At 39.6% G+C, this 25,947-nt stretch overlaps 1 protein-coding gene across 1 annotated transcript; it reads left to right on the top strand.

The window, feature by feature from the left end:
- The first annotated feature begins 4,193 nt into the window (after window positions 1–4,193).
- Window positions 4,194–9,603, top strand: LOC146676603 (OX-2 membrane glycoprotein-like). The gene is made up of 3 exons (XM_085402181.1): window positions 4,194–4,248; window positions 5,943–6,281; window positions 9,120–9,603. Exons 1-3 carry the CDS (start codon window positions 4,194–4,196, stop codon window positions 9,425–9,427), a joined length of 702 nt encoding a protein of 233 aa, XP_085258307.1. The 3' UTR covers window positions 9,428–9,603.
- The last annotated feature ends 16,344 nt before the right edge of the window (window positions 9,604–25,947 follow it).

Genomic DNA, 25,947 nt, shown 5'->3' with positions numbered 1-25,947 from the left:
CGCCATAGTCACATCATTGTGTTTTGTTGATGTTTCCCCTCCTTGTGATTCATTCAGTGTCCCCATGTCGGTCCCTGTGTGTCGAGCCGTGTCTCTTAGTTTGTATCCTGTTTTATTTGGAAAGTCTCGTGTCCTGTGTTCAGTGTGTTCAGTTTTGCTTTCTCCTGTCTCATCACATCTAATTTGTCCCTGCTGTGTCCTCATGTGTTTCCACTTCCCTTATCATCCCTCTGTGTATATATTGTGTGACTTTCCTTTTGTTCATTGTCCCTACATTGTTTAGTTTCACTTTAGCCATGGCATCATTATGTTCATTTCAGTCAGCTGTTCCCCCATGTGTTTCCACTTCCCCTGATCACCTCCTGTCTGTATTTAAGTCCTCTGTCTTTCTTTATTCAGTGTCAGGTCGTCTGCCTTGCCTCCCTTCAGGTCTTATCACAGTTGATTCAAAGTTATCACAGTTTTGTCACAGTCAGTTAGTTTTCCTAGTTTGGTTTCAGTTTAGTTTTTGCCACTGCTCATGATGCTTTCATTTTGTATTCACGTTTATAGCCTAAATAAACAGCTTGCCTTTTTTTTCAAAACTTAGTTCTGCCTCCTTCCCTGTCTGCACTTGGGTCCACTTCATCATAACACTGGTGTACCCCACCATGACAGTTATGTCCAAGTTTTCCATGTTCCCAGTGTTTAGTTTCCCCACTTTAGTCATGGTTAGTTTTCCTTTAGTTTGCTCCTGCCTTTTGTTTTGTTTTGCTCACCAGCCTTGAATAAACGGTTCGCTTTTGGTTAAACTTTTGTTTCCACGCGTCTGCTTCTGGGTCCACACTTCAACCTCCACATAGTCCACAGCCCACACTGTGGCTGGGGTCAGGTCACAGAGTTTTGGACTTTAACTGGCATTTTATGCAAGGTTTCATTATTTTCCTGGAATTTACTTCCCATGTTTTGCTGGCTGTGTGTTATGACTCTGGAAATTATTCTAAAAAATATTAATTTGTGATTGTTTCATGACCAGATCCTACAGACTCTTTACAGTCATTATGGGATGGTTTTACAGGTGGGGGACACTGATATTTTTCCTCCTCATACCAGTGTCACTACTGGTATGAGAAGAGACCAGTAACCTGTACTTGTATCTGACAAAACAATCAGAAACAGATTTTATAAGGGTGGCCTGAGGGCCTGATGTCCTCTAGCAGGCCCTGTACTCACTGACTGGAACCATGCATGATTGACATTTGCCATAGAATACCAGAATTATCAGGCCACCACTGGCAGACTGTGTTTTTCACCCTGAACACATATGACAGATATGAAAGGGTCCAGAGAAGTTGTAACATCGTTCTGCGTGGCCAGTTTGATAGTGGGCCAGTAATGACCCAAGAGGCATATCAGTGGAGGGAGGCACAGACATCTATGGGCTGGCAGCATCACCCTGACTGCAATTAGGCATCAGGATGAAGTTTCTGGACCTCTGGACTGATTACCAAACTCTACGCTGGTGCAGTGGTTGCTCCTCCTGCTGCAAGACAATGACACCAAACACACCTCCAGGCTGTGTGAGGGCTGTTTGACCAAGAAGGAGCGTGATGGAGTGCTGACCAGATGGTCTGGCCTCCACAGTCACCTGACCTAAACCCAGTGGAGATGGTTTGGGATGAGATGGAGCGCAGAGTGAAGGCAAAGGACCAACAAGTGCTCAGCATCTCTGGGAACTCCTTCAAGACTGTTGGAAACCATTTCAGGTGATGACCTCATGAAGCTCATGGAGAGAACGCCAAGAGTGAGCAAAGCAGGAATCAAAGCAAACATTAAATTTTAGTAAGCTCTTTGGGATCCACTAAGGTTTTTGAAATTCCGTCATATTTTGTTTGAGATATCTTTTTTCTCTGCTGATCAAACTGGAGAGTCTCACTGTAATGTGCCGGCGAGTCACACTCAATTTTACTTTTAGTTTGGAAACTGAACAGACTTTCAGTAAAAATAATGATTCAGCAATGTACAATGTTGGGAACTAATACATTTATAACTATTTTCTAAAGGATCATTTAATGCCACTACAGGCAAGCTAAAGTCTAGCTATCATTTCATAATTCCCACAGCAAAAGTAAGGTGACAGGTGACCACAATGTGGCAACAAGACTGAATTAAGACTGGAAACCTGCACCATCATCTCATCCATCCTCTCAGTTTGGAAAGTAGACCTACACCATTGTCTCAAAGGTATACTCTTCTGTTGGATAATTTGTTGGTTTGTTAAAAACCGACAGAGGAAGCTGTACAAACACATCACATGTCAGTTTTCAGCAGAAGTGTAGGAGAGGACAAAATGTAAGCGCTGAGAACTTCAGAATCTGAGATTTGTCCAGATTTATAGAGGAACAGATCAGATTTATTTTGTTTATATCATGTTCAGTCTTTCAAAATTAGAAAAGGCAGAATTTGTGCTGTTCAAACACACTGATTCCACAAAAAGACAAAAATGTGAAATTGCCTAGCTAACAGTTACAGAGTGTTACGAGTTCAAAATTGGGGATGGAGACAGGAGGAAAAACCACAATAACAACACTGGTCCGGCCGGGTTGAGTCAAACGATGATTTTAATGATCACACGCGTGGGAGATGGACACTGTATGCAGACAGCCTCAGATCTCAAACTGGTGGAGCATTGATCAAACTTTTATAGCCTCTGGTGCCCCCACCTTATCATAAAAGCCTAAACATTCACATGCTTTCTCTCACACGGCGCCTAAGCTACGACCTTGGCTCCCTGTTTATCTGCTCCTGCTGAGATGGGGCAGAAAACTCCAGCATGTTCTGTTCTCTTCTAATCAGACAAATAAGGCAATGACTTTCTGCGAACAGTATTTCTTATAACATCATAAAACAATATCATTCATCCACAATAAATCAGCAGTCTAATGTAATGCAAATCAGTTTAACTAATGCAATAGTTATCAGCTTCTTCTAATTCAGGAAAATAATGCCAACTAAAACTACCTAATAAGTCACAATCTTTACTTAGGGGTATAACATGGCATAAAATAATATTATAATCTAACACTATGCATTGTATAATAGCCAGTGAGGGGACAGACATGGCAAATGGTGCAACATGTCAGACTGTGGGATTATACATTTGTTAGTTTTTCTAATGGCCTCTTCAAAAGGTAAGTTTTATTCCATATTGTCATTTTTGGTTTTTTAAGTTATTTATTGTGACAGGAAAACAAAACAAAACAAGAAGCTCCTAAAAAGGTCATAAATGTGAGAACTTTTCCAAAGAAATCTCAGTCAGTTATGCCTGAGATAGAGAGATGATTATAACAGAGTAAAGATAGCATTAAAATGTTGGTGACAGAAGTAATGCTAAAATCTCAACAAGCCAAAGTTACATACATGCTAAAGAGAAAGATAAAACAGTACTGAAATGAAGAAGTGGGCATTACGGGGCTTCCCCAGTGAAATAACTGAACTTGGAGCACAAAATAATAAATAACATACCAGTAATGCGCGGAGGGAAGGCTTCTGAGAAAATGTATAAGTTCACAGGGAATTTCTACAATAGCACGAGTTAGATGTGGGCAGATTGATGCAGTTATCAATAGTATTGATACCAATGCTGGTATTGTTACTGGAGATATACTACTGCAATAGGATTGGTACTTTGTTTCTGTCCTGTAAGTTCAGTATGTACCTCAGTGAATTCTGTTATGTAGTTGTTGTTTTTTTTTTTAAATGAAACATAAAACACGGACTATGAAAGCCTCTTATTTTGTTTGTGCAGCTCTAACAACAGTGATACAAGCACAGCAGACTGTGCTGGCTGCAGTGGGAGAAGATGCTGAATTCAGCTGTCAGCTCTCGGAGACTAAATACATCCTTCAGGTCACATGACAGAAAATCTTACAAGATGTGGAGACAAATGTTGACACCTACAGCTTTACTGAATTTTCAAAATGCAGAAAAAAATGATTGAGTTTGCTGATTAAAACACTGATGAAACTCTGCACTGGGAAGTTTTTGTACTTTACTTGGTACAGTTGATCATTCTAACATGCCTTGGAATGTCCCACAAGGAAGGGAGATTCTTCCTTCCTTCGGGGACATTTGAGTTTTCAATAATTTGGCTATTGTACGACGTTGTTTCATTACGTGGTACAATAGCCAGTGGGGACACAGAGACGTGCACCATGTCAGACTGTGGGATTCTGTGTTTGTTTTTTCTTTTTATGGCCTTTTCAAAAGGTAAGTTTTATTCCGTATTGTTGTTTTTGTTTTTTAAAGTTATTTATTGTGACAAGAGAAAAAAAAAAGAAAACAAGAACCTTCACTCGTAATAATTAAAAATTGATCCTAAAATGTGAGAACTTTTCTCTGAAGTGACAAAGAGATTGTCTTTAGACAGAATTAGAGGGAGATACAATTACTGAAGAGTTTAGATTTTGTTTGAATGAGTGACAAAACGTTTCTCCCACTGAACACTCAGCCTAATAAAAAAGAACAAAATCAACTTTCTGTGTCATGAGTTGTTCATCATTCAGATTAATGAGACTGTTTTGAGAGCTGTGTGAAAACAGCTTTAGACTGTTTTGTTAAAGGTTGCCCCATGCCTATTCATATTACGATGAAAGCAATAGATAAACCACATGTTTGTGTGTTATGTATGTATGGTTGGTAAATTAACAAAAATTGGGTTGTATGTGGCCTACAATGTAAAAGACGTTTCACAACCCCAATGTAGTTAAAAACAAGAAGGCACTCATTTCCATTAGACAGAGACGGAGTTCAGGTCATAAGTAGTTTACTGACAATTATTTAACATTTGAAATGAAAAGATCCGTCAGTCCATTCACATATATACTGTTCAGAGAAGGAATGTAGTTTAGAGCAAAGTGTAGTAGTGTGAAGTGGCTAAACACACTCACCAATTGTTCTAAAATAAACAATTTATCAAAACATTAACAGTCTTTCACACATACATACGGTTTATACACTATTTTAAAAAGAAGGGGTTGAAGACCTGATTGATTACAAAAAGTCTATTAAAATGTTCTGGGTAACCACAGAAATCTTAGTCAGTTATGTCTGAGAGAGAATGTTTATGACAGAAGTAATGCCAAAATCTCAACAAACCAAAGTTACATACATGCTAAAGAGAAAGATCAAACTGTGCTGAAATTAGGAAGTGGGCAATATAGGGCTTCCCCAGTGAAATAACTGATCTGAAATAACTGAGGCACAAATTAATAAATAACATACTAGTAATCCACAGAAGGGGAGGCCTCTGGGAAAATGTAGAAAATCAATGGGAATTTCTACAGTAGCACGAGTTACCAGTCAATACCAGTCCTGGTATTGGTTATGTTGAAGTGATGGGTTTTATAATTCATTTTTGGTCCACTGAAGGGATTGTTTTGTAACCCCAATATTGATATTTTGTAAATAAAAAATATGACCTCAATTAAACCTTTAAATTCCCTGCACTTGTCATAGATATCTACATGATGTCCAACAAATATACATCAAGTCCAAGGTTCTAATGTTGAACGCCATATTGATGTCCAGCTTAAATCATGGTTGGACCTCCAAATTGTTGGAAAAGTTCAAATGCAGTACAGACCTCCAGAATTGGTCATGGACCAACAGAACCAATATAGACTCGATCTGTACATCTATCTGACTTTCTTTGTTTAGTTGGTAGCTAACTGAATTGTCTTACTTTTTTTTTTATAGATGAAAGAAAATGTCCCTGAAACATACAGTATGAAACAATGAGTGTCAGGTTTATATTTATAGTCTACATCACATTTAAGTGGTACCCATATGTCAATTTGTTTGAGCCTAAAACACAGACTACTCCATGACCCGAATGATTGTTTAATCCTTCCCATCAATACCTCTCAGTTCCACATCTCTAACTCATGTTATTCTCCATGCAGCTCTAACAGCAGTGGTCCAAACACAGCAGACTGTGCTGGCAGCAGTGGGAGAAGATGCTGAATCCAGCTGTCAGCTCTTGGACACTAAAGACGTCCTTCAGGTCACATGGCAGAAAATCTCACGTGATGTGGAGACAAATGTTGCCACCTACAGCAAGTACTATGGTCAGAGAGTGAATGATGGCTTTAACGATAAAGTCAAGTTTAAATACACTGGACTACAGAACTGCTCCATAGTCATCAGGAATGTGACGGAGCAGGATGAAGGATGCTATCACTGTCTGTTTAACACTTATCCTGAAGGCTCCTTCACTGGTAGAACCTGCTTCCAAGTCTATGGTAAGAACTTTTGCATTAATGTGTTTAAATGTGCTAGAAACTGATTTCCTTTCAACAACATATTCCTTGCAATATCTCCTGATCCTTCACAGAGCTGCATGAACCTGTTGTTGATGTCAGAGAGTCAAACTCTGCTGAAGAGTGGGTTGTTTCCTGTTCAGCCACTGGTCGACCTGCTCCCACTGTAACACTCTCACAACAAGACCTCAGCTTCTCACAGTACAACACTGTCAGTGTGTCCAACACCAACGCTACATTCACTGTCACCACTACAGCTGTGCTCTCAGGTTCACGTAAACACAGCACACAGGTGGGATGTGCAGCACGAGTGCTCTCTGCTCCTCACAGAGAGGTGATGGAGACGATTCCTGAGGTCCAAAAAACATCTGTTGGTGGTGAGAAACTCTTTCTGTATACCACAGACTAGACTAGAGACGGATGATACTTGGGTAAATTTGACTGGGATCTAATGACAATGACTTCAGTACTTCATGAGTGATGTATTATTGTTGGTCAGCGTCACGTTTTTCTGTTTTTTTCACAGATTTTCCCTCAATCACTGTAATAGCTGCAGCAGTGCTGGTGTTGGGGTTTGTCTTTTTCTGTTGCTCCACTATGCTGCTTGAAGAAAAGTTACCTTTTCACTTTCTAGTATGTCGTTTTGTAATGTGTCTTATCTTATTAACATGATAGTGATTTATTGATTCTAACCCTAAATCTATCCAGTAATGTCTGCACATATTTTCAGTACTGATTTTAAAGTGTTTTAATCCTTCTGTCACTCAGGGAACCCAATAAGGATTCAAATACTTCAAAAGTCAACCAATGACATTGATGTGTAAGACTATTTAATAATTATTTATTTTTTATATTTCATTTATTCATTCATTCTTTGCACTGTGATTTAACCCATCTTTGTGTAAAGCAGGGGTGTCAAACTCCAGGCCTTGAGAGCCAGCGTCCTGAAGCTTTGAAATGTATCTCTGCTGCAACACACCTGAATAAAATTATTAGGTCATTAGCATGACTCTACCCTACTCAAGTAAATTTAAATAAATGTAAGTACATACCACCAGGTAGCTCCACTCGTACCCAGTGTAACAGGAAGTGAGAGGGTTAGGTTTTGGCGCTTTGAATGTTCAGTTGTGTGATGCAGCGATTAACGTTTGAGTAAAATATTGGGCTCCCTCGTGTCTTCCCTACATTCCTCCACAATGTGCGTTTTTGCAAAAATGTACTTCTAGAAGCACTTTTATTGCACGATGTTCATTCACTCATGAGCTGCTGCAACATGAATCAAATGGCTGAACTGCCACCTTGGCGTGCAGTCAAGTTCTACAGTCTGCTAATGATCTAATAATAAGTATTAATATTCCTCACTCACCTTACTAAATGTTTGTGAACACAGCCAGAAACATTTGCATCACAAACACAGACTAGTGTTTATTAGCAGAAGCTTTTGGGTGGTTGCTCTCAAACCTGTGTACAAGTTGAAGCATTAATGGTCCCTTCACTGATTTCCAGGTATCCAATGTCAGGGCTAACAGATGGATTCAGACGCAGGCAGCGTTCTGGCAAGCAAAGGGTTGACAATTTATTAACACAGAAGGGAAACCACAGTGATGTGTATATACAGTGCATGGGGCAGGGCTTCAGGGCTCCAGGGGAAGGAATCCACACTCGCTCCCCACTCGGCCCAAACTCCGCCACTCCTCTTCTTACGCACACTCGCTTCTCCACAGCCACTCTCGCTCCAATTTCCACTTATGTTGACACACACAGGGATCACAGGTCAGGGTCCGCCACCAGTTCCGGGGAGATCTAAACACAAAGAGTCCAATTAGATCAATACGCCACACAACACTGAGAGAGTTTGTCTTAGGAGAGCTGAGAGCACGAACATGGGAGGTTCAACGTTCCAGTGCCGAATACTCCGTGCCGCAGCGTTAAATAGGCAAGGGGGACGCCGCCTGATCAGCAACAGGTGTAGAAATCACCGCAGATACGTGGGCCAAGGGTGAGAGCCCACAATGAGCTCCACCCAGGGAAGCAGGAGAGAAAACAAAACAAACCTGTGGCCAACATGAGCGAGCCGGAGAGGCACAGGGACCATGACAGCCAATACCAAGTGCACAAGTTCACCCCAGATGGTTCCTCTTCTCTGTAACTTGGAGGATGTGGAGTAGGCTGTATTTTAATCAAAGACATATCAATCAATCAATCAATCAATCAATCAATCAATCAATAACCATGTCTAAAAACAACACAGGTTGACCAAAGTGCTGTACACAGTAAAAGAAAAAGTAAAAAGTAGAAACAAATACACACAATGAACAAAACAAAAAATAATCCCAAATTTCGTTTTTTTTTCCTGAAGGGGTCAAACACTTTTATGCAAGAATGACAGCGAGGTGAAAAACCTTCACCCGCAAGAAAACTCGAGCTGTGACTCATAGTACGAACACACACCTCACAGTAACACACTTTGTTTAATGTGAACTTTTTGCCAAGCTAGCTAATCCTGACCAACACACCAGACACAGAAGATAAAGGAACGATGTTTTACTGTTAGAGACAGAAAGGTTAAAACATTTTGGCAGAGGGCTAAAAGGGGCTAAAATTACCCAAAAAGAAATTCCATTTGACCAAAAACACTTAATTTTTAAAAAATTAAGTATGTAGTTATGAATAATGAACAAATAATTAACAAACTGGGGTTTATAAATCGTGTAACACATCCTTATGGTAAGAAATTTTACCTTCATGCGTTACATGTGTTAGAAGTCAATGTATCTTTAACAATATACTCCTTATTTTATATCTCCTGATCCTTCACAGAGCTGCATGAACCTGTTGTTGATGTCAGAGAGTCAAACTCTGCTGAAGAGTGGGTTGTTTCCTGTTCAGCCACTGGTCGACCTGCTCCCACTGTAACACTCTCACAACAACACCTCAGCTTCTCACAGTACAACACTGTCAGTGTGTCCAACACCAACGCTACATTCACTGTCACCACTACAGCTGTGCTCTCAGGTTCACGTAAACACAGCACACAGGTGGGATGTGCAGCACGAGTGCTCTCTGCTCCTCACAGAGAGGTGATGGAGACGATTCCTGAGGTCCAGCAGACGTCAGATTATCAGTGATGGTGAGAAACTGAGATGCAATAACAATGCATTGTGCTAGTATGCATTTTCTCTTTGATCAATAATTGATGTATTCATTTTGATCAGTGTCACATTTTTCCTGCTTTTTCAAGTTTCCTCCTGGATCATTGTATTAGCTGCAGTATTGGTGATGATGGTCTTTGTCAGTGTTGCTGCTCTGCAGTAGGCTACTCTTTAAAGAAAAAGACCAGATAACTTTCATTTTTCATTTCTTGTCATTTTTTTCTACACCAAAATCTATCCAATAATATCTGCATAACATTTTCTACTTGTGATTTAGTTATTAATTCTTTGCTTCATGATTCAATCGGTCTTTGTCTAGTATTACATTTTATGTTTCCCATTTAATCCCACTGGCTTTAAAGTGTTTCACCAGATTTTTACGAAGTATTTCCAGTCTTTTGTTGTCTCTGTCCCAAATGTTCTGAAATGTGTTGCATGTATTAAAAGAAGTTGGACCAAAAAATGTACTATGTACTTATAAACTTACATTTATGAAAGCTGAACAAACACTGATATACTTGACTTTTGTAACAGTGAAAAGGCGATCTGTTTTTATTGATAAATATATATGTTTGCATTACTGTTATTTAGATTGCCATGTTAGAACGTAGCAAACAACATTGTTTGTTCCTCTATGGTTTCTTTATTTTTACAAATCTAAATGTTTTTGGTCAAAAGATTAATAATTTCATATTGAGGTCAGATGGTCAGCAGTTTTGATGTTTTTGCAGAGATTTTATTTTTTGCAAAATAGCACAAGTAAACATTAAAAGTAGTTCCTAAATCAAGGCATTTATTATTAAGGCGGCCATTATTATGGCCCTGTGTGGAAAAAGTGATTGCCCCCTAAACCTAATAACTGGTTGGGCCACCCTGAGTAGAAACATCTGCAATAAAGCGTTTGGGATAACTGGCAATGAGTCCTTTACGAGGTGCTGGAAGAATTTCTGCCCACTCATCTTTGCAAAATTGTTGTAATTCAGCCACACTGGAGGGTTTTTGAGTATGAACCACCTTTCCAAGGTCACAGCACCTCAATCAGATTCACGTATGAACTTTGGCTAAGCCATTCCAAAGTCTTTCTTTTGTTTTACTTAAGCTGCTTAGAGGTGGACTTGTTGGTGTGCTTTGGATCAAGTGCACTTCAGCTTGTGGTCGTGAACAGATGGCCAGACATTCTCCTTCAGGATCCCAGAAACTGGATTCTGTTCATCTTGACGTTGCATCTCCAGACTGAGAGATCTCAATTACTTTGTTTCTTATTTGCTTCTGAATTTCCTTGGATTGCGCCATGATGTGTAGTTTTTGAGGATCTTTTGGTCTACTCTACTTTGTCAGACAGGTCCTGTTTAAGTGATTGATTCAGCACAGGTTTGGCAGTAATCGGGCCTGGCTATGACTATGGAAAAATTGTATATTTTCTATTGATAAATGCAAATATTTTATGTCTGTTATGTGCATTGCCGTGTGGAGAATATAAGGAAAACAATTGTGTGGTTTACATTGTTTCTTCCTCTTAGATTTCTTGATTTTTTTTAAAAATTGCAATAACTTTATGTTAATTTCAGTGCACTTTCACATTTCTTTAAATTCAAACTACAGTCCTGTGAATAACTAGAAACACTTCTAGCAGCACAAATGTGAGCTAATTGTTTTCTGCTTGACTTTATCAGTCTCTCATATTGTTGTGGAGGAATGTTGGCCCACTCTTCATTACAACGTTGCTTCAGTTCTTTGAGCTTTGTGGGCATTTATTTAAGCACAGCTCTCTGAATGTCCCAGGTTGAGGTCTGGACTTTGCTTTTCAGCTATTCTGCTGTAGATTTGCTGCTGTGTTTGGGATCATTGTTTGACTGCAAGACCTAAACTTCACCTATTAAACAGTTAACTCTGTATTTTACACTTTATGTGAATATTGTTGCAGATTTCAATTATTAATGTTTTTATAACTTTGTTCTTTCTTATATTTAATATTATACAATATTTATACTTCATGTCTCTGTCTTCTTTTGAACACTCCAGCACAGCATCACTATAACTTTGTCCTCACTGACAATAAAGCTGTTTTATATATTTCATTGCAAATGTTTCAAGCAATTTGTAGCTGTATCTTAAGATATTTTGTTAATAATATAGTATTTTATATTGTTTTTTTTCCCCATATTTGAGAAATATTTAACATGTAAAAGTCTGTTTATGTACAATTTGGTGATATTAGCCCTGATTATTGGAGGAACTTGTACATGAAGCAGATTTCTGAGACTTCAGATTTGAAGGTTGTTGTCATATAATCTAAATGATGGCAGATTAACGTTCCCTACCTCTGTCCTACAACCACAGGACTCCTTTGCATTCGACTGATAGAAATTTCAAGCTCAGTGTTAATGAAGATTTCAAAGGCCTTAGTGCAGGGGTAGGGCACGTCTAAAACCTGCAGGGACACCGGCCCTCGAGGCCTGGAGTTCCCTACCGCTGCCTTAGTGTGAAAGGAATGAAGCTGTAGCGCCTCCCAGTGGTTGAAAAGAGGTACACAAGAGGTTAGAAATAAGAGGCTGTAGAAATAACATTACAGAAAAGCAGGACATGCTCAAGCAAAACATTATAGAAAGTCTGTCACGGTTCTGGGTCAGTTTGACCCAGTATTTTGAGTTGTCATGTTTTTGCAGGTTTAGTTTAGTTCCATGTGTCATTTTCTGTCTCTCTCTCTATGTCGAGTCTGCGTCTTAGTGTGATGGTTTCTTGTTCCTGTTTTATTGTGAAGGTCTGCGTCTCATCTGAGTGTGTTCAGTTTGACCTCTGTCTCGTCTTGTTGATTATTCCCAGCTGTGTCCACCACCTGTGTGTAATTCCCCTGTGTTTCTCTGTGTATTTAAGTCGTGTCCTCTGTCATTGTAGTTGCTGGTCCGTCTGTGTATCCACCATGTCTCACCCGTGTGTTCTCCCTGCTGTCCATCTCCTCTGCTTGTTCTTGTCCAGGTTTGTGCTCTGTAGTTTAGTTGTTTCCAGTCTAGTTTAGTTCGTGCTCCATTTGCTGTTTGTCCATATTTATTTTTGTGTTCAATAAACCACCTTCACTTCTCCACTACTGCCTGCGATTGGATCCTCATTTATTATTTTCACACGGCTCTCCTCACCCGCCGTGACAGTACGGACCAGCCAGATAAGGATCCAGCGGCAGTCACCCCACCTAGGGAGCTTCAGGAGGCCGTTATCGACTCTGCTTCTAAATTGATTTACCAGCTGTTAGAGCATGAGGGAGAAGTGTCTCTTTACACTGTGGAAGCCAGCCTACAACACCTTATTTCCAGTTACCCCTGGTTATTGGACTCACTGCGTCCGCTCGTACAGAATTTTGTTCTTCACGAGCTTCACCTACACCCCCCCCCGCTGCTACCGCTCGCCTGCTCATGCAGTGATATCATCAGTGACAAGTCAGGTGATAGAGGCTAATGCAAAATGGTGTTTCAGTGAGGCACAATTTATTATGACAATACATTTTTAAAAAAATACTCAGTATGAATTAAACAGGTTAAAGGTCAATGCTCTGTTGTAATATAAAGACAAAATGATTGACAGCAGCCCAGCAATATCTGTAAAACGCAAATTAGCCACATGGTGCAATGTAAGGAGCTCTGTGATTGGTTAGGAAAGGACAGACTGGCCACCTCGATTTTTCTTCACTGCACATTGATCCATAGCTTTGCTCTGTAAAGGCTAACAAAGTGCTTTTGCTTTACAAAGACATTCAGCGTCGGTATTCACTCTTTTAAAATGCCACTGAACACTGGAGTGAAATGGAGCCCTGATCCTCAGAGTTTTATTGTTGCTAACATTTCTTATAGATAGCACAGATAGTGCCCCACTGCAGTAATCACTCATGTCTAGATATTCCTGTTAAAAAGGAGTTTTTCCTCCCCACTGACTGTAACATGGCAAACATAGCAAACGAATAATCCAGCTGAAGCTTCAGACAGCCGTCAGACAGTGAAACACTGCCATCTGCTGGACGCGAGTAACACAGAGGCTGAAGGAAAAGCACTCAGAAGGAAAAGCACACACACTTGGAAGACTTGACCATTTGCACAAAATGAATGGCTGACACTGGACAGATGAGAGAATGTGGATGGTCACACCCTCGTGCATTAAAGAGGGCTTTCAGTTCATTGAAAACACAAAACCAAACACACAAAAGACACAATGAGACAGCTGATCAGTTTGCTTCACTAAATCATCGACACAAGCCGTGTTGTAGAGGGTACTGCAGCCGTGGCAGGTTATCATCTTAATGTGGCCCTGACACTCCATCGTACACCACAAAGCTGTGAATAAATGAAAAGCAAAGAGGCATCATCACTAACATAATAACTGTAGAAGTTATCCCGCTGCATTACATTTATCAGGATATCGTAATAAATGTTCATATGTTGCTTTGACCCATCATTGTTGTCATTAATATCGCTACGTGACACTGGACACTTCCTGTCATTCATATGTCCTGACTTTGTGATCAGTGTAGCAGCTTGAAAATAACTGCTTGGTTAACAGCAGGTGTACAGGCAGGTGCTCTGATCAAATAACATGTTTGGCTAAAGAAACAGAAAATAAAAACATGTAAATAGGAACACCCACATCTCTACTTCTTCTTCTATTTTCCATTTCACACTTACAAAAAAGTTCTCCTGCGTAGGTGTTGAGACAAATATATGTCAATTTAATACTTCAGACAGGCCCCAGAGCAGGTCTGAACAATTAGTCCACTTAAAATCAAAACTGCAATTTGAAACCATGCAATTAGCAATTTTGCAAAGAAAACTTGGCTAGGCTAAGCTAAGCTAACTGTTAGACAAAGTAGAGGAGTTGGAAGAGTAAAGGATTCTGGTTAACTCCAGTTCAACTTAACATTAAATTAAACTGACAAATATCATGTTTATATTCATATCTTAGTCTTCTGATGAGCTCTATCTTATAAATCTATTAGACTCAGACGAGGTCGGCACAGGGACAGGCCTCGGGGGTCCAGGCCCACCCGGTGAAGTGCTTCTTCCCCAACATCTTCTGATGTACTTCATTTATACATTTTGGTAATGAAGTACTTAAACTACCACCTCACTGATTAGTTATTGCAGTGTGAGCTCAGTTCAATTAATCAGGTCACAGTAGTTTAGCACTTCTACAGCAATCATGCAACCAGCATGACTGAGGAGGACACAGGGTGGACGGGCTTTGCAGGTCAGACTTTGAAACTATCTTTTATTGTCATTACGCCAAAAGCAGTGAAATTATATGCTGTCCCATTCAGTGCAAATAAAGAATCTGTGTTTACTGACAGGACAAAGCACTGAACATGATTTCATCTGTTAACCTGGACAAATTCCAAAACAATTCCTTATTATTTCTTTTTCTTAAGTAAAACCAGTAAAAGCTTCTACTTCAAAAATATGGACTTAACACTGAGATCCTGATATTTTAGACCAGTTGAATTTAGATGATCTTTTTTAGTTCATTCAGTTTGCTGGTTCTAACGACGACGGTCTTCATCAGTTTTAATATCACTGTGACTCATATCTCTGCATGGCTGTTTTGTTCTGAGTGCACTGTGACAATTAAGTTAAGATCCGGTGATCAGCACAGCAGCCTGGGAGTGACTGCTTGGTTAACGACAAGGTTTACAAGACCTGATCAAATGTCACACTGGAAATATTTTGCAAGTGAAACAGCAAATGAAAAAATGTAAATATGTTAACTGGACCACCTACATTGTTTCGAGAGCAGGGGTGAACTAAAGAGTGCGACCCATCACTTCAGTTTCAGCATATAATTTCTATTTAACACTCAAAAAAATCTGTTGTACAAGTATTAAAAATATATTCACAAATGAAATTGACATGCCTGAGATGAAAACATTACTCATACAAGTTGTCAGGTAAAGTCTATAGCACTGTTACATCTAAATATGGACACTGAGCTGGGACGATGTCACAGATCTGAGCCTCTGCACCTTCACTATACGTTTGTGTATGTCAGGCCTGTCCTGTATCTCTCCACCACCTGATCCAACACACCACCAAATCCTGATCAGCTGATCATCTCTGCTCCTCTAATCACCTGAATATCCAAGTATCCGAAAGTGTCCATCGATCTGACAATACAATTGTAAAACCGATCATTGACCTGTGCCCTAATGTGTTCTGTGCACTTGTGAACACACTTCCTTATGGAGTACGTTTATTAAGGACACTCTTTCATTAGCACACAGGTTCAATAACACAACAAATAACCTCCAATAAACCTTTTAATAAACTGTCATTGGAGGCTGATGTGTTCTCTCTTGGCTTGTTTTCTTGTTGTGTGCCACACAGAAAATAAATGCATGGTGTCTTAACTCACTGATACGGGGATATCAATGAGCACAGAGTCCAGCCAACGATGGCACAAAGTCAAACCTCCTTCAAGGAAACTGGAGAGTCCAACACTGGCATTGAGGCTACCCCAACAATATCAATATGGTGTAACTTCCTGCTCTAACTCAGGCTCCTTCCCCACAAGAAAGATGATATTTTATGTACTCGAAGTCAGACCTGGAATCTGCGGGTCAGACTTCCTGGGCCCCCGACCCCTGACCTCTGAGATTTTCATGTCTTGTATTTTATAATATTTATCTTTTGTTCTCCTGCCAAAATTGCAAACACTGTCATCATGCCATATTGCACTGTTGTTCGATCAGCTTCATTAAATATACTTTTATATATACTTTTATCCTTTGTTTTGTTATACATCCATTTAAATCCTCATATGAAATTATTACAACCAACTGGTAGTAAAACAAAAATAAAAAGATTGTTCAACATTTTAACTGCAAATGGTCAAAACATTCACTTTATTTGCCAAAAATTATACTTAAAAAGGGGAAAAAAGAAGTGTTAATAGTTTATTTGAAAGGTCAAAATATACCAACACATCTTTTTATTTTAAATCTATTTGTTTGTGCATTAATTTTTTTTCTAAAGCCAGATGTGGAAAAACAGGCTGCATCTACATGCAGGTTCTTGTGGTCAGTGGTCATCATATTTGCATTATCTTTCTGAGTCACAAGCAGGGAAGTGTTAAAGTTTCCTAGAAGTGGTGGGCCAGTGATGTAGGTGTGGATGCAAAGGATTATTTGAGGTGGTGCTGATCAGAAGTATAAAAATCAAAGTGTCCAGATCCAAACACACTTTGTTCCTCTGTGACAGAAGTGAACTAGAACTCACAGCAGCATCTGAACTGCAGAAGAGATCTCTGCTCATCTCCGTCTGCATTCCTCTTTTGCTAAGAACTTATTATGTATCATTTAAAATGATTTTCCTTTTAAAGCTGGGCAGCAGGCTCACGTTGAACATCTCCATAAACTGTCATAATTCTGCTGCTACACTAAACACTGCATTCGGTGAGCACACTAAACTTACGTAAGCTGTATATTTGCACGGTGAGAGACCTGTTTTTGCTGATTTGTGTTCAAATACAACAAGATCTTATTTAAACTGACTGTCAGATGTTGCCTATCCAGTTATGTAATGAACCCACTATATACATTAACCACAGACCCTTCACCACATCTTCATCACCTGCTGTTCCAGACAACCAACTTATACCTGAACCACTGCAGGTTAATCATCATCATTAGTAAAGGAAAAAAAAAGGTGAGTGTCTTATTATTTTTATTTTGCAGTGTGTCATTGTTACTACAGAGCACACTGAAACATGTGACAGGAAAGAATAACTGAGTGCAGAAAGGCTTTTATATTAAATCGGATTTAAACTTTGTTCTTAATGAACCGGATCTATTATGACCTGGACTTTTATCTATAAAATGGGCTTGTGAAACCCAGAGAAAAACTCTCTCAATATATCTGTAGATATAAATATATATTTATCCAAATCACATCAAGTAAAAAAGGCAAAATGACAAAATTAAAAAAAAAAGAAAAAAGTATAAATTAAAACAAAATTTTAAGGCAAAAACAAATATCTTGATGTCTTAATACGATGAATATAAAATATAAAGTAATACAACAAGGTTAAATATCTAAACATTTAAACTACTTCAGCTTTTCAAAGCTTCTTTTTCCAGTTGAAAATGACATCATCACGCCTGAATCTGCTTCCAGGAGCCGTCCAGATCAGGCTTGTTCAGGATATTTAGAAATCGTCCTAACAGTTGAAAAATAAAAAATAAACAGAGAACAAAGTAATATATATGATTAGAAATAAATAAAAAAGAAAACTATAAATAAAACGACTTCTTTCATTTAAAGAAAAAGGTCTATCAGTCCTCTTGTCGTGTGTGTTTGCAGCTCACAAAGACGACTTACTGAGCTGCAGGATCCAAAAGGATGTATCTGCCAAATTCTTAATGTGGAAAAACGTCCATGTGTTTTCTTCTCCAGGAGACGATGAAGACACTGTTTGTCTGCACGATGCTCGTGCTGCTCTTTGCTTCCGGATTTTCCAAAGTGAACAATTTTCAACCAAGCGAGCACCGACCTGAAGAAACACCTTATGAAAAGTTTAGAAGACAGCATGTAGATGCTAAGATGACTGAAAAGCTGTGTAACACAGAAATATCAAATAGGAATATCTACAAACTTGACAACAGTTGTAAGGAAACCAACACATTCATCCTCAGCATTCCAGCAAAGGTCAAATCCATTTGTAGAGGTGATGGGAGGTACGATGAAAATAGCGGCATGACGTATAGTACCGCAACGTTTCGCATAATTAAATGTAAGCTAAAGCATCAGGGAGCCAGGAAACCCAGCTGCCAGTATGAAGGCAGGCTTCTCACTAACAGGATCATTGTCGTGAAATGTGAAGGGAAGTTACCTGTGCACTTCAATCGGGACCTTCTACCCTCTGAGCGCAACGATGGCGAGCAACTATGAGGAAAGAGTGGTGTGGAGGGGGGCGTGGTCTGCGATGCTGCTGCAGGTGAGATGGATGTACCTGCGCTGCATTTGCTATCACGCCTCGCCAACTTAAAAGGCTTTGTGCTGTCTGAGTTGTTGGTGTTGTGGATGTGTTGGCTGGCAGTCCACAGACAGACTGATTTACACAACTGTGGAAAAAATAAAATTAATAAATAAAATAAATTGGAAAACATAGATGTGTCATTATTTCATATAGATTTCAAATAACATACCATTTGATGTCAACATGGTTTAGTTGCATTTGCAGTGCTCGTGCTGTTATATTCTTATGATTCTGTTCATTTTATGAGTGTATCCTTCAGCCTTGCTTCACATATTTACTGCTGCTTGATCAGCTTTAGTCCTGCTAGCATCAGCACAGGTAGAAACAGATCACACATCAGAGAATCGGCCGTGCATCTAAATGCAAATGGAAACTAAAAATGAAAACATAGATAACTGAGCTGAACTTCATAGATCTGAAAGTTGACCAATGCATACATAGTGCTAAAAATCAGGTATCGGGAAAACACATTATTTTATATTATGCTGATGTCAGGGCTCTGAGTGCGGGCAGGTGGAAATGTGGATCCAAATGCAGGACTCCGAGACGAAATGTAACTAAAACCACAGCTTTTATTGCTGGCATGAAACAAAAACAGAAACCAAACCATGAAACCAAGCAGGAACACACAGGCAGGGTCTGAGGGTACGACGCGACACCAAGCGTGGGAAAACACAGGGCTTAAATACACAGGGTAGTAATGAGGGAATGGGCCACAGAAGGGAGACACAGCTGGGGGAGCTGAACTTCATAGATCTGAAAGTTGACCAATGCATACATAGTGACAACACATTATTTTATATTATGCTGAAGTCAGTTTTTATCCAATTTTATAACTATATCATATAATAAAGTCTGTTTTGAAGTTTACTATGGTAACAATTCATCTTTTTAGGCTTTTCAGAAACACTGTAACTTCATAGGTATGAACCAACAAACCATTTTTCATCATGAAAATAAAAAATAAATCTAAAGGAGATAAACATCACAACTGTTCAACCAAGCATTAAGTCCATTTTGAAACAAAGAACGATGTACACTCAGCCAATCACATGGCAGCAACTCAATGCAGTGTAAAAGGTGAGATGTAAAATAAAACAATTAAAAATATTAATTAATCTTAATCAATCTTAAAATATGAAGCAATCTTCTAACTCCCCTTTACATACAAAGCTGTGGCCAACCTTACAAACCATTTTGAATTTTTTCCAGCCGAGGCGTTCAAAATAACCAAACTGCTAATAGTCACGGTTTAATTTGGGCAGCTGCCTGCCTAATATAATGTAAAATCATCACAATATTTTACACAAAGAGAGTAAATGTATCCTTGTACTCAGCTAAGACAGCTGGGCTGCTGTGGCTTGTGTTTATGTTCAGAGTGACATCTGATTTAAAAGCAGACTGTCATGGTTGCGGCTGTGTGCAGGCAGGATGAGGACCCAAACGCAAGCTCACGGAGGCAGGAATGAACTCAAAACACAGCTTTATTGCTGGAGAGAGAAACCATACAACCTAAACGAGGAAACTATAACGTAATACACAGAGAAACACACGGCCATGAATGAGGGAGAACGCGACACAGAACTGAGGGAGACGCAGACATAAATACACAGAGGGTTAACGAGGGAAGTGGGAGCACACGGGGAACACAGGTGACACTGATAATCATAACAAGACACGGCAGGAGTGAACGCAACACTGACGGGAGACTGTCAAAGTAAAACAGGAAGTACACGGAGGTTCAGAGAGGAGGAGAGACAGCACGGGGAGAGCACGGACATAACGGGCTGGGAAAACATGGAATAAAACTCAAGGAGGGGAAACGAGGGCTCACAGATACACAGAGGGGCACACAGGAGGTAATCAAATAAGGAACATCTTAACAGAAACCATGGCATAAATAAAGAACAACACACAAAACATATGAAAACTAAGAATGCTGGGCCAACATGGCCCAGGATCATGACAGACAGCAAAAGACACTGAGCAGCATATCAGTCAGCATGGGAAAAATGCCATAGATTTAAGGAACCAGGCTAAAATAATTGGTTTCTAGTGGGTTCTATTGTAAGTGCTCTATATTTCAGCATGACATACTGTATGCATCCTACACTGAGAACCCTTGAAGCTGATCATCAGGGTATGCTGTGTACTTCTTACACAGAAGATAAAATAACATGCAAAGATTTTAGATGGTTGTGGTTGGTCCTTACACACAGATGTAAGGTCAAAAAAAAAATCACCCACAATGGATCGTTCACAGACGCTGGTCCAGTGGAACCCACTTCCACAAAGGCTGCACCTGCTCTGGCAGAACAGGAAGCATCAACTACATAGTAGCTATTTTCATAATTAAGACATCAACTATAGGTGTTCCCAAAATGTGCCATGTTGTCTGCACACCTGACAGCTCAATAAGTCCTGTGTTGATTACAGATGGTGGTTGTTTCCAGAAACAGCACTTGCATAAAACAAGTACAGAGCACTTTATGAGCCAACCTGCTTCTTTAATGAGCATTTAGGTTGTTTGTATTCAGTGTTCACAGATAATATGCTCATTAAAAGGGGGGATCCACTATGTCCTTCTTCACAATCCTGTCTGCCAACTTTAAGAAGAAATCAGAGTGACGCAGAAGCTTTAAAACAGTGTTCAGAATAATCAGTGATGCTTTTATCTGAACTGATGACAGATAAAGATGAACGTGAGTGTGGCAGAAGAGTCAGTTCTCCCTCTTTCTTGGAAGTATACAAAAGTCTGTTGTTTCTAAAAAGTTCATAAACAAACAACAAGTTCTTACAGAATGAGACGTGAAGCCTGGAGACGAGCAGTTCAGACACGCTGTTATTAAATTCTACCTGAGCAGGTTATAGTTCACCTCAGTTACGGAAGAACAAATAACACTTGGCTCTGGGAGCTTCAGTTTTTATACACTGTCGTAGCACCACCCTAAGCCATCATTTGCATCAACACCTCCATCACTAGCCCAGCAGTTCTAAGAAACTTCTCTGTTTGTGGTTCAGAACCTAATGTGACACCAATGAGCACAACAGCATGCAGCTGCAGGTTGTTGTTCATACCTGGCTTTACAATAAAGAGCCATGTTTGCAGGCAGCTGTTTGAAGTTTTGTGTAAAATATCATTTTTATAGAAATAAACCAAATGTGTCTAAATATATTAAGTAAACAATCAGAATAAGAACATTTTGAAATAAAATCCAAAAACTGCATCTGGCTTAGTTTTTGTTGAATAAATAATGACTCTGTGTAATATGTCATGTGTTGTATATGTAAGTTGTATTTGTACAATGAAGCCAGGCTTTCTTTGTGTTAGCTGCCTGACAGAACCTAAAACTCTAGTCAGAGATTGCAGGTGTCACAACAGACATGATCAGCTTTCTCTGTCGATCCTATCTTTCTGTTTCACACTCTGTGCACTCATAGAAAAAAATCTTTAAAAAAAATATCACATGACTCTTCTTCCACACAACATGATCCCTGAGTGCCGCCTGCTCCAACCAGACATGTTCTCACAGCGACGATGCTGATAATTAAAATCTACAAAGAACGTGATAAACATTATTAAAATGCAGCACTGTTAAAGCAACGTGATTAATGCTGCATTAAAATGAGCCTTTAGCACATAGAGATGATTCAACAGTTTCATTTGACTTCATTGTTTCTAAGGCAGATGCTACACCAGTGAAGGTGCACTTAGTTTTCACACACTGCTTCTGCATTGTGTCTTAGTTTTAGTGGATTAAATAATGACAGTGTTTGTTTGTTTTTCTTTAGTAACAAATGACCTCAGACCAGCTTATAATATTTTATAAACAAATAAGCATAAATGCATAAACTCAGCCTGGAATCACATGGGATAAACATGGGATGTGCATTTTTTTATTTGTTTTGTGTTACTGAGTCTTGCAAGAATGCCAACCTTACCAGCAGCAGCTTGGTTTTTTTGTTTGTTGTTTTTTTAATTGAATGAGTGCTGAAAGTTGAGCAACAGCTGTGACAACGAGAGAAGATGGAGCCAATCAGAAACAACTGTGAAAATGTACAATATGCAAGCTAAGAAAGCAAAGTGTAGCAATGTTGCCATCATTTTTGTTGTTGTGGGATTTTTTTCAACATTCACTGAAAATCACTTCTCTCATATTTCCTCTTTATTATTTTCATCACTGTTTAAGAAACGTAACAAAGTCTTATAAAGCATCTAAACCAGCATCATGAAGTGATGTTTAAAGATGGCAGCAAGCTCACAGCATCTCTCAACTCAAGAGCAACATTCAAAGTGCACAGGCTGAAGGAAAGTATTGATTTTATCACATGCAATTACAATACGCCTTTTCATCTGTATCTGGATGTACAATGGGTATCGTTGTTTGTCCCAGCAGTTTACAATACAGAATGTGCACGTCTGTGGGGCTTTTATAAAGATTTCTATTTGCATTGATACAATTGCTTGGATCACAAATTGTTCTAACTTGATTAAAGTCACCAATGATAAAGGTATTCTTGCGCTTACAGTTACCATTATTATCTCTGTTTGCTATCAGATCATCACATCCCCCTTGTGGGATCATGTTGATGATATGCTGGTTTTCTGAACACGTCCGTTAGTCATGCAGAGCACAGTGCCAGAGAGCGCCACCAGCAGGAACATGGAAGTCTTCATTGTATTTCTATATTGAAAAAGTAAACAGAGTGAATATATAAATCAGTATTATTTCATTTCATTTATTAACTTGTTTATTTTTGTTTCCTAAATGTTAATCGTGCTTAACTATTAAAGTAAAAATACAGATAGATAGGAAACTCTCTGAAAAGTCAAACTGTTTTCAGTGAGTTTATATATTTGCCAGAGGAAAGGTCAGAATCTGCATATCTGACCACTTTGAATCAATTTATATCTAAACAGAAATCAGTAAAAGTTCAAATCAGTTTATCAATATCCTCACTTATGAGGATATTGATATCCGTATAACTGGAGTTATTATAGATTTTCATACATGACATTTGTGAAAAAGGCGAGGGTGTCAGGGTCCCTGTGTCTACCCGCTCGCCTCAGTGTGGCTACATGTGTTTTTTTGTTTTGATTTTGTCCCCGCTCTCTCCCTCCCTCCTTCTCTCACTGCCTGGGCGGAGCTCATCTGTGGGCTCCTCCCCTTGGCCCACGCACCTGGTGACACCTGTGGCTCATCACCCAACAGTGTTCCAGTCCCCTTATAAGATGGCAGCCCTGTATTTCTCGTCGCTGGACCGTTGCCGACTCTCGTCAGTGTTAACCCCAGCTCAGTTCGTTCTCGTGTTTCCCTAGCGATCTTCTTACAGTAACCTTTTGCATCTCTGTGAATAGATTTCCCTGGACCTGCCCCTGTGTTACCTGAGCGATCAAGTGTGTGAGGATTGGAGGAGCTTTTGTGTTTCTTGTGGAGTGTGAAGAGGAGCGTGGAGCGTGGATGGAGTGAGGACTTTGGAGCGTGTGTGGACTGCAAGTGTCTTTCCCCCCTCCTGTTCGTGTGTGGATTCCCGGAACCCGTCTTTTCCCCACTGTGTAAATAGATCACCTGGTGCTTCTGTAAATAAAAAACCTTTATTGTTCCCTACTCAGAGCCTACGCGTGAGTCCGTTCAGTCCCGTTGTGACAGAGGGTAAGGACGTAAATCGACTGGTGAAGAGTCTGCAGCCGCAGCACCGATCCATCTGTCCATCTCCTGTTCCCTTCTCTGATCACTCGTGAACAAGACTGCGAGTTTTGTAACTTAATAAAAGCAGTAATTTGTTTGCCAGAGTGCCCCTTCCACGTCACACCCTGTTCTTTCCTTCTTGTCTTATATGAAAATTCACTTTGTGGAGCTTTTTGGGAAATTGTTAAACTTCAGGAAGATTCTGAACATGCCCCATCGTTTAGCCAGCTCTTTGGAGCTGAGCAGGTTCAGGCCTGTTGTTGTAAGTTTTATAAAACGATCTCATTTAAACGAATAATCCAGCTGAAGCTTCAGACAGCCGTCAGACAGTGAAACACTGCCATCTGCTGGACTCGAATAACAAAGACGCTGCTTTGACGGGTGAGGGAGTTTCAACAAGTCTGCAACGACTCAAGCATCAAACTACAGAACTATTCTAGCGGACATGGTGCTCTAATGACTGCTTCATTAACGCAGGTCAGAAAGGATCAAACATATCAATAAATCATAAAACACAAAACGTCTCTTATTGCCCAGGGCTCAGGAAGTGAGTGTGTTCCTTATAGCCCAACACGTTCTCACTCCCAACTCGTCAAACGTGTGACGCATGGTCAGGCTCCCTCTGCTTCACTTATGGACCATATGGACCACCAGGTAAGACCATTTAAACGGACAGCATTTATAGAATGACTATTAAAAGTCTGCGAGTGTCAGTAATGTTAATGTGGTTATGTTAGTAATACACCGAGTGCTAATATAACAGCTTTAAGATGCATTTGTAGATGTTATTACGTGTTTTACCGTCTTTATGGTGCTAGCTTAAAGTTACGGTGTAAACGTTAGCTTATATTGGAGGAAAGCTGTTACTGTTTAAACGATGTTAGCACAGAAATATTAGCTTCTGTCATGACTGATGAAGTTACTAGTTAATAAAGTTTCCAGTAAAGTGTTTAATCGCAGCCACAGACTGACAGCAAATATCTCGATTAGCTTCAGTGCATCTGTAATAAATATGTGCAAGTTTCAGTGCTTCGTTTAAACTGTATGATACTTATACTGACCCAGGGTCAGTGTAAAATACAATCCTAGCTGTGTGAACAAAGCCTGGCTGCTTTAATCCTGCATGACAAACCTCAGGATGCAGGTTATTATTACTCTTTCCTGCTGGCACACCTGTCACACCTGAGAGTCAGCTAGAAACTCACAGTGACGTGGACATCATGCAAAGACTGCCAGACTCTGTAATACTGCAAATGATCAGTGACTCAGGTTATCACTAAACTTTAAACGGCACCTCTGTGTCTCTGTGTGCTGAACATCTAGGATTGAGTCAGGCTGCATTGACTGTGGGACTTTAATGTGTTAAAAGCAGGTTGAAGACGGCTCAGAAACATTTGAAGATTAAAATTTAGCATTATGGCTGCTGGTGGTTTGTAAAGCCTCTACTCAGCTGTATTTTTGTTACTAATTTATGTTTGTTGTTGTTTAACACAGATTTCAGAAGAGCAAATATGCTTAATAGTTTAACTAGATTTCATTTGTCAGTGTGGGACTGCTGAGTCACCTGAAGAACTCATTTCATTCATTCTCCACATGATGTTCATTTACAGAAATGTTTCACAGGAACTGATTTCTCCCAAAGGGTGAACTAGTGTGTTTCCATAGATTACCTCTGTATGAATGTACTTCTTAAATGAAGGCAAGTGTTTGTCCTTTTTTGTTCCTCAGGTACAGTACGTGATATCAAGGGCAGGCGGTCATCACTGGGGGTAGACAAGAAGCAGACGTACTTCCAAG

Source organism: Rhamphochromis longiceps, linkage group LG3 (genome assembly GCF_057381845.1).
Source record: "Rhamphochromis longiceps isolate RC_006_pf linkage group LG3, R_longiceps_female_GT1.1, whole genome shotgun sequence".
Lineage (NCBI taxonomy): Eukaryota > Metazoa > Chordata > Actinopteri > Cichliformes > Cichlidae > Rhamphochromis > Rhamphochromis longiceps.
The sequence above is the reverse complement of the archived record's forward strand: the minus strand, read 5'-3'. Positions and strand labels throughout refer to the sequence as shown.

What these genes read in the sequence shown, in the direction of transcription:
- LOC146676603 (XM_085402181.1), top strand. Translation starts at nt 4,194, where the DNA reads ATGTCAGACTGTGGGATTCTGTGTTTGTTTTTTCTTTTTATGGCCTTT. An exon ending in TTTTATGGCCTTTTCAAAAG is followed by an intron (nt 4,249 to 5,942) that starts GTAAGTTTTATT and finishes TTCTCCATGCAG; the next exon opens with CTCTAACAGCAGTGGTCCAA. An exon ending in AACCTGCTTCCAAGTCTATG is followed by an intron (nt 6,282 to 9,119) that starts GTAAGAACTTTT and finishes GATCCTTCACAG; the next exon opens with AGCTGCATGAACCTGTTGTT.